The sequence below is a fragment of the Cetorhinus maximus genome, chromosome 7, assembly GCF_964194155.1.
Source record: "Cetorhinus maximus chromosome 7, sCetMax3.hap1.1, whole genome shotgun sequence".
Taxonomy (NCBI): domain Eukaryota; kingdom Metazoa; phylum Chordata; class Chondrichthyes; order Lamniformes; family Cetorhinidae; genus Cetorhinus; species Cetorhinus maximus.
Window position 1 is genome coordinate 53,886,361 of NC_135885.1, and position 15,980 is coordinate 53,902,340.

The 15,980-nt window shown below is 41.6% G+C and overlaps 1 protein-coding gene across 2 annotated transcripts in view; it reads left to right on the forward strand.

Moving 5' to 3' along the window:
- cwf19l2 (CWF19 like cell cycle control factor 2) overlaps positions 1 to 15,205 on the forward strand; it is a 241,711-nt gene extending 226,506 nt beyond the window's left edge. For both annotated transcript variants that reach the window (XM_078545514.1, XM_078545515.1), the window contains exons 17-18: positions 7,208 to 7,309; positions 14,057 to 15,205. In XM_078545514.1, the coding sequence (XP_078401640.1) occupies positions 7,208 to 7,309; positions 14,057 to 14,197 (243 nt within the window). In that variant the 3' untranslated portion in view covers positions 14,198 to 15,205. The remainder of the gene's footprint in view (positions 1 to 7,207; positions 7,310 to 14,056) is intronic.
- The last annotated feature ends 775 nt before the right edge of the window (positions 15,206 to 15,980 follow it).

Sequence of the window (15,980 nt, forward strand, 5' to 3'; positions counted from 1 at the left end):
CTCCTTCCTCATCCTGCCTAAGTTGTTGGTAAAGTGAACTGGGGAAATAGGTTAAAGGCAAAATACTGCGGATGCTAGAAATCTGAAACAAAAACAAAAATTGCTGGAAAAACTCAGCAGGTCTAACAGCATCGGTGGAGAGAAAGACAGAGTTAACGTTTCGAGTCCAGATGACTCATCTTCAGAACTAAAGAGAAGTAGAAATGTGGTGAAATATATACTGTTTAAGGGGGGTGGAGCAGATGAAGCTGGATAGAAGGCCAGTGATAGGTGGAGGCAAAGGAGAGATTGCAAATGATGTCATGGACAAAAGATCGAAGGGGTGTTGATGGTGGTGATACTGGCTAAAGGAGGTGCTAATGGTTACATTAAGAGTAGAAAGCAGGATGAGCAAGTGACAGATGGCCTTAGTGGGGGTGAGGTGTGGGAGAAAATATCAAAACAGGCTAAAAGGTGGGGATAAAACAATATGGAAATAAATTTTTAAAATAATAATAGAAATAGGTGGGGAAAAAATGTATATATAAAAATTAAAAAATAAATATTTGTTAAAAGGGGATCAAAAAGGGGTGAGGATGGAGGAGAGAGTTCATGATCTGAAGCTGTTGAACCCAATATTAAGTCCGGAAGGCTGTAAAGTACCTAATCAGAAGATGAGGTGCTGTTCCTCCAGTTTGCGTTGGGCTTCACTGGAACATTGCAGAAGGCCAAGGACGGACATGTGGGCATGAGAACAGGATGGTGTGTTGAAATGGCAAGCGACAGGAAGGTCTGGGTCATGCTCGCAGACAGACCGAAGGTGTTCCGCAAAGCGGTCACCCAGTCTGCGTTTGGTCTCTCCAGTGTAGAGGAGACCGCATTGGGAGCAGCGATTGCAGTAGACCAAATTGAGGGAAGTGTAAGTGAAATGCTGCTTCACTTGAAAAGGAGTGTTTGGGCTCTTGGATGGTGAGGAGGGGGGAAGTAAAGGGGCAGGTGTTGCACCTTCTGCGATTGCATGGGAAGGTGCCATGGGAGGGGGTTGAGGTGTAGGGGGTGATGGAGGAGTGGACCAGGGTGTCCCAGAGGGAATGGTCCCTACGGAATGCCGACACGGAGGGGGAAGGGAAGATGTGTTTGGTGGTGGCATCGTGCTGGAGTTGGTGGAAATGGCGGAGGATGATCCTTTGAATGCGGAGGCTGGTGGGGTGAAAAGTGATGTCAAGAGGGACCCTATCATGGTTCTGGGAGGGAGAGGAAGGTGCGAGGGCAGAGGCACGGGAGATGTGTCAGACACTGTTGAGGGCCCTGTCAACCACAGTGGGTGGGAAACCTCGGTTAAGGATGAAGGAAGACATGTCAGAAGCACTGTTTTGGAAAGTGGCATCATCGAAACAGATGTGATGGAGGTGAAAGAACTGAGAGAATGGGATGGAGTCCTTACAGGAAGCAGGGTATGAGGAGTTGTAGTGGATGTAGCTGTGGGAGTCGTTGGGCTTGTAATGAATATTGGTGGACAGTCTATCACCAGAAATTGAGACTGAGAGGTCAAGGAAGGGGAGGGAAATGTCAGTGATGGACCATGTGAAAGTGATGGAGGGGTGGAAATTGGAAGCAAAATTAATTTAAAAATTTCCAGGTCCAGATGAGAGCATGAAGTGGCACCGAAACAGTCATCGATGTACCGAAGAAAGAGTTGTGGGAGGGGGCCTGAGTAGGACTGGAACAAGGAATGTTCCACATACCCCATAAAGAGACAGGCATAACTGGGGGCCCATGCGGGTAACCATATCCACACCTTTTATTTGGAGGAAGTGAGATGAGTTTAAGGGCAACTATATGGGCATGAAAGCTCTGCTAGCGGAAGTGAACTGGGTTGCTAGGCTAGGGGATAGAGCAATAGGGAAGCAATGGCAGACATTTAAGGGGATATTTCAAAATAAGTATATTCCTACTATAAAGAAAAATTCTAAGTGGAGGACCTACCATCCGTGGTTAACTGAAGAAGTTAACGAAAGCATCAAACTTAAGGAAAAGGCATGTAACTGCACAAAGGTGAGTGACAGGTCAGATGATTGGTCAAAATCTAAAGAATGGCAGAGAATGACTAAAAGGTTAATCAGGTGAAAGAAATTAGAGTATGAGAGGAAGCTAGCTAGAAATATAAAAACGGATAGCAAGAGTAAGTAAAGTAAGTGTTGGTCCTCTAGAGAATGAGAATGGGGAGTTAATAGTAGATACTAAGGAAATGGCAGATGAAATGAACAAGTATTTTGCTCTCTATACTATAGAGGATACTAAAAACATTCCAGTAATATCTATAAATCAAGAAGTGGAGCGGAGAGAGGAACTTAGTGAAATTGCAATCACTAGGAAAGCAGTACTGAGCAAAAACTGATGGAGCTGCGGGCTGACAAGTTTCCACGTCCTGATGGACTTCATCCTAGGGCCTTAAAAGAGGTGACTAATGAGCTAGTAGATGCGTTGGTGTTGATTTTCCAAAATTCGCTGGATTCTGCAAAGGTTCCATCAGACTGCAAAGTAGCAAATTCAAGAAGGGAGGGAGGCATAAAACAGGAAACTATAGGCCAGTCAGCTTGACATCTGTTGTGGGAAAGGTCCTAGAATCGTTCACTAATGAGGTTATAGCTGGGCACTTAGAAAAACTCAACGTAGTTGGGAAGAGTCAGCATGGTCTTGTGAAAGGGAAACCATGTTTAATCAATTTAATAGAGTTCTTTGAAGGAAGGAGTAACATGTGCTGTGGATAAAGGGGAGCCTGTAAACACACTGTACTTGGATTTCCAGAAGGCATTTGATAAGGTGCCACATCAAAAGTTATTGCGGAAAATAAAAGCTCGTGGTGTAGGGGGTGTAACATATTACCATGGATAGAAGTTTGGCTGCCTGACAGAAAAGAGAGTATGCATAAATGGGTCTTTGTCTGATTGGCAGGATGTGACGAGTGGAATCCTGCAGGGGTCTGTGCTGGGGCCTCAACTTTTTACAATTTGCATCAATGACTTAGATGAGGGAAGTGAAGGCATGGTAGCTAAATTTGCAGATGACACCAAGATAGGTAGGAAATTATGTTGTGAAGAAGACGTAAGAAATTGCAGACGGATATAGATAGGTTGAGTGAATGAGCAAAAATCTGGCAGATGTGGGAAAATGTGAAGTTAGAAGGAAGGGAAAAAAAAGCAGAGTATTATGACTGCAGAATTCCAAGGTGCAGAGGGATTTAGGTGTTCTAGTGCATGAGTCACAAAATGTTAGTATGTGGGTACAGCAAGTAATTAAGAAGGCTAATGGAATGCTATCTTCTATACAAGAGGAATTGAACATAAAAGTAAGGATGTTGTGCTTCACTTATGCAGGGCATAGGTGAGACCACATCTTGAATACTTAGTGTAGTTTTGGTCTCCTTATTTAAGGAATGATGTAAATGTATTGGAGGCAGTTCAGAGGAGGTTTACTAGACTGATACCTGGAATGAGCGGGTTGTCTTATGAAGATAGTTTGGACAGACTGGGCTTGTTTCCACTGGAGTTTAGAAGAGTAAGGGGTGACTTGATTGAAGTATATAAGATCTTTAACGGTCTTGACAAGGTGGATGTGGAAAGGATGTGGGTGAGTCCAGAACTAGGGGCCACTGTTTTCAAATTGGGGGTTACCCTTTTATGACAGAGATGAGGAGAAACTGTTTCTCTCAGGTGGTTGTGCAACTTTGGAACGCTCTACCTCAGAAAGAGGTGGAGGTGGGGTCATTGAATATTTTTAAGGCAGAGGTAGATATATTCTTGTTAGGCAAGGGAATCAAAGGTTACCGGGGATAGATGGGAACGTCGAATTTGATACACAAAAAATCTGCCATGATCTTAATGAATGGTGGAGCAGGCTCAAGGGGCCGAATGGTCTACTTCTGCCCCTATTTCGTATTTTTGTATTTAAGGCTAAGATAGACAGATTTTTGGTGTCTCAGGGAATTAAGGAATATGGGGAGTGGGCGGGAAAATTGAGTTGAAGCCCAAGATCGGTCATGATTGAATGGTGGAACAGGCTCAGTGAGCTGTGTGGTCTACTCCTGCTCCTATTTCTTACGTTCAAATGGAATGTTACCACTTATTGCAAGGGAAATAGAGTATGAAAGTAAGGAAGTGTTGCTGCAGCTGTACAGGGCCTTGGATTGCTGTGTACAGTACAGAGTACTGTGTACAGTTTTGGTCTCTTTACTCAAGAGAAGATATAATTGCATTGAAAGAAGTTCAGAGAAGGTTCCACTCCACTGATTTCTGTGATGAAAGGGTTATCTTATAAGGAAAGGGTGAGCAGGTTGAGCCTCTACCCATTGAGTTTAGAAGAATGAGAGGTGATCTTATTACAACATATAAGATCCTGAAATGACTTGACAGGGTGAATGCTGAGAGGATGTTTCCCCTTGTGGGTGAGTCTAGAACTAGAGGATACAGTTTAAAAATTAGGAGCCTCCCTTTTAGCACTGAGATGAGGAGAATTTTTTTTCTCTGAGGGTCATGGGTCTGTGAGTTCTCTTCCTCAGAGAGCAGTGGATGCTGGTTCACTGAAATATTCAAGGCTGAGTTAGATTATAGATCAACAAAGGAGTCGAGAGTTATGGAGGCAGACAGGAAAGTCAAATTGAGGCTACAATCAGATCAGCCACGATCTTACCAAATTGCGGAGCAGGCTCAAAGAGTCGAATGGCCCACTCTTGCTCCTAATTCTTGTCTTGTTATGCTTCTCTGATTTGTTTTTTATTTCAGTTCTTCTCTGAGCCTTCTATATTGAACCTGCTTCTCAATTGTACTATCCAGATGACATCTGTCATATGCACCCATTTCTGCTTCATCTTGCTCTATCCCTTTTGTCATCCAGGGAAGCTATAATGATTATACTCAGTGTGAAATGAAAAGCTTCTACTAGTGGAATGTTGAATATACTGGCCAGTGTGTATAGCAGACAAATTGCATTGACACTAATGTCCACTATGAGGAGTGGGGATTGTAATTCCAATTAAATTGGATTTTGGACCCAATATCACAGAAATGAAACAGGGTCTCTGCGTTTAATATAAGGCACATTGGTGCTGAATGTGTCACTGAGGAGAAGGGAATTATTTTGGTTTCTCAACAAGGCCATCACAAGCAAAAATCCAACGCTGAACAACGCATGAATAGGAAAGTGTTCGCCTTTTTATATCCCTGTTATAAAGCTCATGGGATTTTCTTTTCTTGGATATCTTTGAATGATTCTTTTCCTACTTCAACAACCATTTTTTCTTTTCAATCTGTTGAGAAAACATGAAGGTTGAGAAAACAATTGGTTACAGGTTAATTTTAAGCCAAATGATCAGTGGATTGTGCCTCCTGACCACCAATGCTGGGAGTAAAGAGGCTGGAACCATTTCGAGGCCTGAGTCACATTTCAGTAGAACCAGTGAGCTGCTTGTTCTAAACAGAGCGAACTCCCCAGCCCCTCTTCAAATGCTACAGTGAGATATTTTATATCCATCTGAAAAAACAGAGGGTCTTAGTTTACATCTTATTGAAAAGATGGCAATGCCTTCAGTCCTTCAGTACTGCACTGAGTTGGGCTTGAATTATAATCTTCTGACTCAGTATGTATACCTAAGATGACATAATACCTGGGTCCACAACTAAGTATAATTGTAGCAATTAACCACACTATGCATCTGTACTCTTTTATATAGGTGTGAGTATCCACCAGGTTGTAATGTAAATATTCACCAGATTGTAACATATAATTTTATCAAGTTGCAGAAGCCACCAGTAGTAACTGGCCTTTATTCTGTGTGCTGTGCCCAGCAGGCGGGAAATTCAATAATTAATCTAACGTAAACAGAACCGCCTCACTTGTCACAAACTGCTTTCAGTACATCATTAACTGAGCAGCAGTGGTGCCAGTTTGGGAAGAATACTTAAGTAAACTGCAGGAATTTTTAACATTGGCTAGGGCAAAAGAAAATTGTAGAGTCTAGGACATGCAAATCTTCCTTCGATAGCCAAGGCTATAGAAGGCCAAATCAAGTGTTTTCTGTTTTTTGCTTTCAAACTACATGACTTTATTTCATATAGGACCCTCACAGGATGAAAGCCTCCTCTCTGTTGACTATCAGTTGTTATGAAGCAGCAGATGATGTGTTACAGGTGGACCAAATCCACGAGGGAAACTTGATCGCGCTATTACAACGGTTTTGCTATTTGTATTTAGTTCGAGATGCATGCACTGAATTCAGAAGTATTAAGTCCACCAAGACTTTTAGAGACTTTTAAAAACTAAATTAAAATATTTATTAACAAAAGAAAAGATTTCAAGCACATGCATAGGACTACATATTACTACTATAATAATTCCTAAAATTCCTAATTAACCTGACTCCCAGGCAACAGTCCAAAAAGGCAACGGTCCAAAAATAGATTTTAGATTTTAAACAGACCCAGCAAATTAACACAATACCCCGGACAGTGGAATTCCCAATGGCTTTTCTCCAGTTTTGCAAGACAGCAGACTTCTGCACAAATACTGAAGTCTTCATTAAGGCTACTTCACACACTTCTGTTAGATTTCACAATGCCTTCTCCTGACACACAGCCTTATTCTCTTTTATATGTTTCTTTTTTTAATACGTAAATTCTATTGTTTCATATGTCTTTGAAACTGTATACTCCTCACAGTATAAAAACTTTCATGTTGCTACTATTTAATGTCAGTAACCTTTGGGAAAAATAAACACATTCCTTAGCCTTGCTTATCTGGCTAATTGTAAACAGATTAAAATCCCTTTGAAATCCAAATTCCCCCTTCATCTATCTAAAAATGCAAATTCCCTTCACACCTTACATGCTAAAACCCAACCATGTTTACTTATTAGCATGTCAAGCACCTAGCTTCTTTTGATGCGTTAAAGCTTGCAGTCTACTTGACTCCAAATGTAATTAAATCTCATACAAACAGACCTAACTATGCTTACCCCCATAAACCTACTTTACGATAAACCAGAAAAATATTAAGAAAATCATTATACTTTCATGACACAGTTTAGACCAAACTTGAACCAAGAGTAAATCAACAGTTCTTGGGTATTTCAACCCCAACATTGCCTGTATTCTTTCAGATGCAGGCATCTACATGCCACAATGTCAATATTACATAAAAAGACTCATCAATATTAATAATTACTTTCTTTCAGGTTCCTAAAGGTCTCCCTTATTTTTCTGTGGATTTTGGTCTCCAAGGGGGATTTGCTCACGTCATTGAAAATGAAGAGAAGTTTCCTTTTTATTTTGGAAAGGTAACCCCTAGTTATTGATAACTTGTATTGCTATGGAGCTTGATGGCATAAACGCTGAACTTGATGTTTCCATAAATCATCTTGGAAAAAATTCAATCAGTAAAAAAGATCATAAAATGGTGAACTTATTAGCTCCCTAAGATGCCATGCTAATTATGGTATATTGAATTTGTCATTCAAATAACAAGTTCTTGTTGCTGTTATGTTGGGCTGTATGAGGTATGATGATTTGGTCACCAGGTGATTTCAGGGAAATACTTAAGACTGCTGCTCCATAGTAGGCATCTGTCCTTCTCAGGAAATAATGGACCGAGTCTGGGGTGAATGTCACTTCTGGATTGAACATCATGTGTTGTGGCTATAGAGGCCGACTCTATAGAGGGGCAGTTCTTTCTGCAGCTGGCACAGGTGAATAACGTTGGCTTGAGGTCGACTGATGTTTTTTACTTCTGCTGGGCGCTCTCTTCCGCAATTTGGTCATTTGTTTTGTCATCTGTTTTTTCCAATGCCCTTCCTGACTACTTGTCTCCAGGTGCTCTGATCAGCAGTAAGGACTTCCCATGCATTGACTCTGATCCTGGTCAACTTGATGTCTCGCTTACAAATGTACTTATATTGCAGACGTGGGGGTTTGCTGGTCTCATGCTGATAGCAAGCTTGCCATAGAGCATGTCTTTGGAAATGCGGCTGTCATCCATTTGGTGCATGTGACCCAGCCAACGGAGTCGTCACTGACTCAAGAGGGCAAACATGCTGGAGATCCCTGCACACTGGTGTACTTACATATTCAGCACTTTGTCCTGTCATGAGATGTCCAATATTTGTCTGAGACAGCGGAGGTGGAAGCTGTTCAGCCGCTTTCCTTGACTTGCATAAGTTGTCCATGCATCACTACTCTAAAGGAGGGTGTTAAGAACACAGGGTGGGTATCAACTACACAGCTTGGCTAATGTGCATAGGGCACCAAGGAATTGGCAAAATAAATGAAAATGGACAGAGGTTGCTGGAGCAATGCTGTTACCATGGACTCTGTGATGAACAGCTACTTCCAAACCAAGCCGTGAGACATGTAAGATCATGCCACTAGCACCAGCTAGACCTTATCATCACCAGGCATACTGCCCTCACCAATGTGCTCACCACTCTCAGTTCTCACAGTGCTCACTGTGACACTGACGACTCCATGGTGTGTAGCACAGTCAGGCTTCAGCCAAGGAGGCTATACCACTCCAAGAAGAAAGGTCATCCTCAGATCAACACTTGTTGTACCACAGACCCAGAAGGGATCCAGGAGTTCCTCAACATCCTTGACCGGGCTCTTTTGGACAATAACATCCAAGGCTTGAGTGCAGTGTCAAAGTGGGATCATCTGCATGTCACCATCTGCCACTCTGCACTTACTGCATATGGGAAAAGAGATCAGAGGAATGCTGACTGGTTTGAGGCTTATTGGACTGAAATGAGTCAGTTACTGCAACCAAGAGGAGAGCCCTCATGAACTACAAGCAAGTCTCCAGCAAACAAAACCCAGATGTTTTCAGAGCTGCCAGAATCAAGCCTCAGCTGACAGCTTGGCGCTGCACCAATCCTCCTCCATGTTAACCTTGATAGTTCTACTCTCAGCTCAGCAAGTTTGTTTAAAGCATCTAATTTAATCTTGTATTTTAAAGGTTTACTCTTTTCAAATCAGTGGTGCTCATCAAAATATACAGTTCCAATAAAATGTGAGATTTTAATCCATTAAGTGCTGAGATACTAGAAGAACAGAATGTTTTCATTTAATTTTGATGGCTGTTGAATTGCTAATATCTGGTAAATAAAAAACATTTTCAAATTAAATAAGTAATTAAAGCTGAGTAACACTCCTGATAATCTGTCAGGGCTGACACACATTTGGCCAGGTTTGAGAAACTGCAAATGGTTCTCCCTATATGCACTGTTTCTTAGGCATTGTATCATGCCTAGGCATGTGCAATGTGTTTACTGTGTCTCTGACAGGAAAGCAGATAGAAACTTAGAACCACTCAGCCTATTAAGTCTGAGCTGGGATATTTTTCCAGAAAAATACAAAATAAATTCCACAGACTCATTATTTTTCCCCTGTCCTATACCTTCTACTTGAAGCATTTATTCAACATTCTCTTAATTCACTCAATAGTCTCTGCTTTTCCACAGTTGGGATTGGTTGAAGCATTCTATGCTGTGCACAGAAGCATTTCTTCTAACCTCTCAACCTCTTAGTAAACATTTTAAAATAAAGGCCCCTTGTCACTGATTCTCCAATGAGAGGAAATAGTCTATCCCTAATTATGCAATTCTCTCCTATACCCCATCCACATAATTTCGAGGCCACAATATTGGGCTTCTTTGTGGCTGTAATTTCAGTGCTGCAAGTGCTGATTTGGTACTAAACAATATTCTAGCTGAACACCACCTTGGCAATAGAAGTATACATTGGAGGTGTGCAGAGTAAACAGATTGTGACGTTGGTCAATGTGCAACATTGATTTGACTCCAGCGCTGGCAATTTCGATTTTGCCGTTCTAATTAACACCCTCTCTTAACCTCGCACAGCTGAATATGTGTTCAGCAGCAGGGAGGGGCCCCCACCAGCGCTTTAAAGAGATCGTCATCAACTTGTAGGTTTGTTGCTCCTTACTTTCTACTGGCTCTGTTTGAGTTCATGAAAGTTCTAAATATTTTGAAGTGTTGGTTATAGTTGAAGTCTGCAGGTAGAGGTTCTGCACTTGGGAAAGGTGTTCTTTGTGACTGCAAGGACCCTGAGCACACCACTTGCTCCCAGACGTGGATGCTACGGTAGCCGTCCCCTTTGGGCTGTGGAATGAAAGGGAGTGCATGTGTGTCTTAGCCAGATGGTGGTCTGCTGCATCCTCCACAAGCTTAGTACCATGAGGGCACAGCCCTTCCCACCATGGATTTAATGACCATTTCAGAAGGAGGCAGCTGCTGACACAGCCACCTTTTGGATGCTCTGTCCATGAGCATCTCACTTAACTTCAATTCCTGTGAACAAAATTCCCAGGATCCCCATTATACAACAGTCCCACACCTACCATCCCCTTGTTATGGGCTGTAAGTGTTCTCTTGACCACAATCCTGAGATAAAAGCCACCACAAAACAGCATTCCATACCAACTTTATCTAGCAAAACATTGAATATTTCATACAAGACTCAACTAATCACCCTTGTGCACTTCCTTGATGCCTGTCTTCCATATGCCTTTGTCTGGCCTAGTACTCCTGTGCAGTGCTACTGCAGTTGCTACCGGATGGCTGGTGGAAGGCTGCTGACTTTCAGTGGGTCTTGTAGAACATCTTCGAGCAGCTGTGTGGCCTAGTAGACCCAGCTTTGAACTGCGCCACCTTGACATGAGTGGCAGGAGTTTGGGCTGGCTGGCTAGCTGGCTGACAAGCAACAGCATGGGCACTGGTGGCGTGGCAGTGGTGGGAGCACAAATGCTATCATTCTGAGAGAGGACAGCAGATATGTGCTCTGTGGAGCCACTGCTATTCTGCCAGGGTAATGCCTCAGAAATCCAAGGAATCTGCTGCAGCACAAATTGATAGACTACTGTGAGCCTGCAAGCCCCTTTGAGCGCTGATATCTGCAGCCATGATGGCACCAGTCTGAGTCTTCATCACAGCACACCTAGATTTCATGACCTCAGTCCAGGCTTCCACTGCAGCCTTCAGATGTTGGGTGGCTTCTGCTTGAGATGCAATGAAAGCTGAACATCAGACATCAGACACTGCATCATAGTTGGGTCTGTAGATGCTCTCATGGAGTTGACCACCACCTCCATGCTAGAAAGAATGGGTACCATGCTCTGCACAAAGCCCTGTGCTATGTTGGAGCTGGATTTCTCCAGGCTCCTTCACAGTGATGGCAAGCTTTTGGCAAGCCTGTCAATGCACCGTGCATTTCTTTGTGCTTGCCCCATCAAAGTCCTCATCTGAGTCTCTTGCAGCAGAACCTGTATGTGATTTTGTCCTCTGGAACTGGCACCCGTGCACACCCTAAATCTATGGTACCCTTTAAGGTTTGTGTGATGCTATTGTCTGAATTGCTGTCTGCAAATGTGAGACCAAGTGACAGTGCATTCCCATTACCCCCTCTCTTCACTGTCCACTCCTTCCAGGTGAAGCAGTGATTTACTTGTACTTCTTTCAATTTAGCATGCTGTGTTCACTGCTCACAATATGGTCTCCTCTACACCGGGGAGACCAAACACAGACTAGGTGACTACTTCACGGAACACCTTTGCTCAGTCTGCAAGCATGAGCCAACCTTCTGGTCGCTTGCCATTTCAATTCACCATCTTGCTGTCATGCTCATATTTCTGTCCTCTGCCTGCTGCAATGTTCCAATGAAGCCCAATGTAATCTGGAGAAGCAACACCTCATGATCCAATTAGGCACTTTACAGTCTTCTAGACTCAACATTGAGTTCAACAGCTTCAGACAATGAATTCTAACCTCCATTTTGAATTCTCCCACCCTAAGTGCCAATTAGTATCTTGTTTTCATGTTTTTGCTTTCAAACTCAGCTGATTTTTATTCTGCTATTAACTCTGGACTAATACTTTGTTTCTTTACTACTACCATTACCACTTCCTTTGCCCTTTGTTCCATGACATCTTTGATATTTAATCCCCTCTGCCCTCTAACCTACCCTTGACCTTACCTTTTGTTCCACCTGATGCCCCCCTCCTCTTTTTCAGCAGCATAACACCCATCACATTTTTACCTCTCTTCAGTTCCACAGAAAAGCCATATTGGACTTGAAACATTAACTCTGTTTCTCTCTCCACAGATGCTGCCGACATGCTGAGTTTTTCAGCACTTCCTATTTTTATTTCAGATCTCCAGCATCTGCAGTATTTTGCTTTCATGACAGTGTTTCTTCTTCTTCTGTCTCTTGTTGATCTAAGACTTCAGCCTCCCACACCACTGCCTGACCAGTTGGCGGCAATTCTTTGGTATCTGAAAGTATAAAGGCATAAGGGTAGGATTATGCTTAACAAAGGGTAGCGAGGGGAAGCAAGAGTTGTATGCTTATGCCATCTGCAGCATGTAAGTCAGAAGAGATTGTGAGATAAGGTGGAAGTAGGATATGAGAAGGTGGATTAGGTAGGAACATACCATCACATTTCATGGTATTCAGCCCACCTCAGGCCATGATTGCCAGCACCATCTCCTCCATGGAGGTGAGGACATGTGACTGTGCCTGCCCTTCACTAGTTAGGTACTGCTGCGTCTGTTTACGCACCATCTTGTCCAGTAAGAGAGAGAGAACTGTCAGTGAATGTGATCCAATATGTTTGGGTGATGTGTCTCCCACACTTAAATAGCTGGAAGCATGTGCAAGCTATGAGACGTAGTGTGCAACTTTCGGCAGTGTTAAGGTGAGATGAAACTATGAATGTGGGTTATGAGTTACTTGATAGAGACTGTTGGTAGTTGAGTGAAGGGGGCAATGTGAGAGAGAATCCTTCATTAGTAAAATGGAACAGCGTGTGAGGCTAGTTCTTCATTTGTGACGATGCATACCATGCATACACTAACCTTGACCACTCGTGAGATCATTAAACTTCTTGCAGCATTGCATCCAGGTCCTTGGGGCTTGATTTGTGATGGTTGCCTACATGCTTTCTCTGTTCGCTTAGTATCTGCCTGGAGGGCCTCCTAGCACCCCCTAAGAGAAGAGAACATCTTTCCTCTTGTGCACCTGCTGCACCAAAGCCTTCTGCTAATTGCAGAATTTTGGGGCATGCTCCACGGCCATTTTTTGATGTTCTCCCTGTGCATTAACTGCCTTTTCACCATTTTTGCTCTTGCTGTTGGCAGAATGTACCTTGCGTTTAAGAGGCTGGCTTTAAGTGGTGCTATCTCATTCGAACTTGCACCCCCTGTTGAGGCAGGCAGGCAGCCAGCCACTCAGCACCCTTAACACTAGCTGCCCAATGTTTGCATGCTGCTTTAGTATCTGCCTGGAGGGCCTCCTAGCACCCCCTAAGAGAAGAGAACATCTTTCCTCTTGTGCACCTCCTGCACCAAAGCCTTGTAATGCTACTTTGAACAGGCATGGGTTAATCAAGCATCGAGATCCACACTCACATTTTTGGGGGCCATCAAATTTTTAGTCTCCTATCTTTCTATTAAGTATATATTCCCATTTGTTGTTTTTCTCCCAAATATATTACTTCACATTCATTCAATTAGATTCCTTCTATGCAAGCAGAATGATTAATGAAAGGTGTGATACAAAAAGGAGTTTGGCTAAGAAACTAATAACAGTTAGTCAGATAGCATGCCAACTTTTTTCACAAGCGCATTGAAGCTGAGAGCATAGATTTGGGACTGAAGTTCACTGCATTACCAGAGTCACCCAAATGAAGGTAATGTAACTGTAACGAACAAAGCTATCAAAAATAGAAAAGGAGACCTTATTGCTAATTAAGTTCTTTAATCACAAAATAACTATAAAGGGTGGGACTTAAAATTTCAGTAATTGCTATCTTATTAGAAGGTGAAGGGGAACTTGGGGTGCACTCAGTGAGCATCTCAGAGGAGAGGGAGGAAGTTGACCTTGACCCAGTTGTCAAAGTATTGTGAGTGGGATAGGGGTGCCAAATGGGAAATAGAGTAACACAAGAAGAATAAAATACAATTTATAAAGGTTTTCAGAAGAAACATTGACGTAAACTGCTTGTTTTATCTTTAAAGGAAATAGTTGGAGGCATGTTAGACCTGGAGCCAAGATGTTGGAGGAAGCCAATCAGAGAAAACTTTGATGATCAGAGGAAGAAAGTGCTGCAGTTCTCACATTGGTGGAAGCCATACAACTGTACTAAAAATAAGGAATAATGTCACCCATTGCAGCAAAATGGCTACAGTATCTTGAAACATGGCACTGGAGGATGGAATTCTTTCTAAAAATATCATGGCAGTTTCTAAACGTCAACTAATGTCAAGATCTGACTATTTTTTCATGAAACATTGAGAAGGCAGTCTAAGTATCTAAGATATGGATTTTGCTGTACTAAAAATAGTTTAATTACAAATTGGTATCATTTTGTACAGTAAATAGAAAATCCAGAAAGCCCGGCATCTTGATACTTGCTGTTGTATAATTTTGATTTATCCTAGGCTGAGACTAAATGTCATTCCATCATTTTACCACCATTCCTGGAGGCATTGAACCATCACAAGTTCTTCCTTCAAGTTGTTGAGGATTAACATAACTTCACATAAATATTTTGGGCAGAGTCAGTTAACAGCCAAAACAAACTCAAAACTGTGACCATAAAGTTGCGAAGCAAGGATTTCAACCTCTGTTGATCTTTTGCTATGTTATTATTGTGTAAAATACCTCAGTTGTTAAAATGAGGAACCTGAAAATACCAGTATAAACATTTAACTCCACAACATTATACAAAGAAAACAAAAAGTCAAATTCATTATCCATCCTCTAACAGTCTTTTGCGTGGAATTGAAATGTTTTTATTGTTCTAATCCCATTCCACAGGTTTTAACTGTGGACTATTTCTGTAAAGCACTTGAATTTGCTAAATGTTCATCATTAGTTTGAGAATGGATAAATAATTCCTTGTCATCTTTATCACAGGTGAATAGATTATTCTTCATATCCTTTACAATTAAAGCAACCTTATCATATGGAGAATATAGGAATACATGGGGTATCAGATTTGCTACTAACCATGATTTGTTTTTGTTTATGTCTCTTTGTAGTGTATTCTTAGTGTTGCTTACATAACATTGAATCTCAATTTATAATGCACCATGGAATGATTTGGAGTTCAATGCAGTGCTGAATATTAATATTGAGATATAAATAAAGCTTTTTAAAAATTTGTTCTTGTTGCTTTGCAGCTTCTTGTCTTAAATGCTCAAGGGGCACTGTCATTGTAAGATATTTGAACTTGGAGGATGATGGAATAAATCTCATTATTCCAACACCTGTGCAAATCTATTTTTAAAAATAATCCATACTGTAAGAACTGCAAGACTTCCTGCTTCAACAGATGTAGTAGCTGCTGGATAGTAAATATTCCCTCCTGAAAGATGATGAACATGGCAAAAAACCTTTCCAATAGAACAATTGTGCATAATTGCACATTTAAAAACACTGGATTGACCTTCAGTCCTTAATGCATTGATCATCCTATGTTTTTATTGTTGAAGCAGACAGTTAATATGAGAAACAGAATGGCTGGCAGCATGCTTAGTGTAATTCTATGCAGTGAATTTATCCTCTAAGTAGATGAACCTTCAAGACCAGGAACTTCCCAAGCTGTATCCGTGATATATGCTAAGTTTGTTGATCCCAGTTGGACTGCTATAACTCTCATTATTGTAATGTAATCAGAAAGTTGATTTTTTTTTTCTTGGTTCTAATACATTTTACTGAATATTTCCCACTGTGGCTCTTAGTGTTCTCTGGATGTACAGAAGTATCATACTGACTGTATACCTGAAACTGAACAGGGATATCAATTTTTTGGAAGTAACTATTCATTTGTACTAAAGCATTTATCAGTTTCAAATCTGAACACTTTTATCCAGCATAAGTCACTTACTCAAGCTAGAATTTTGATAATCGGTTTTCAAAGGCTTTTTTTTATTTCAC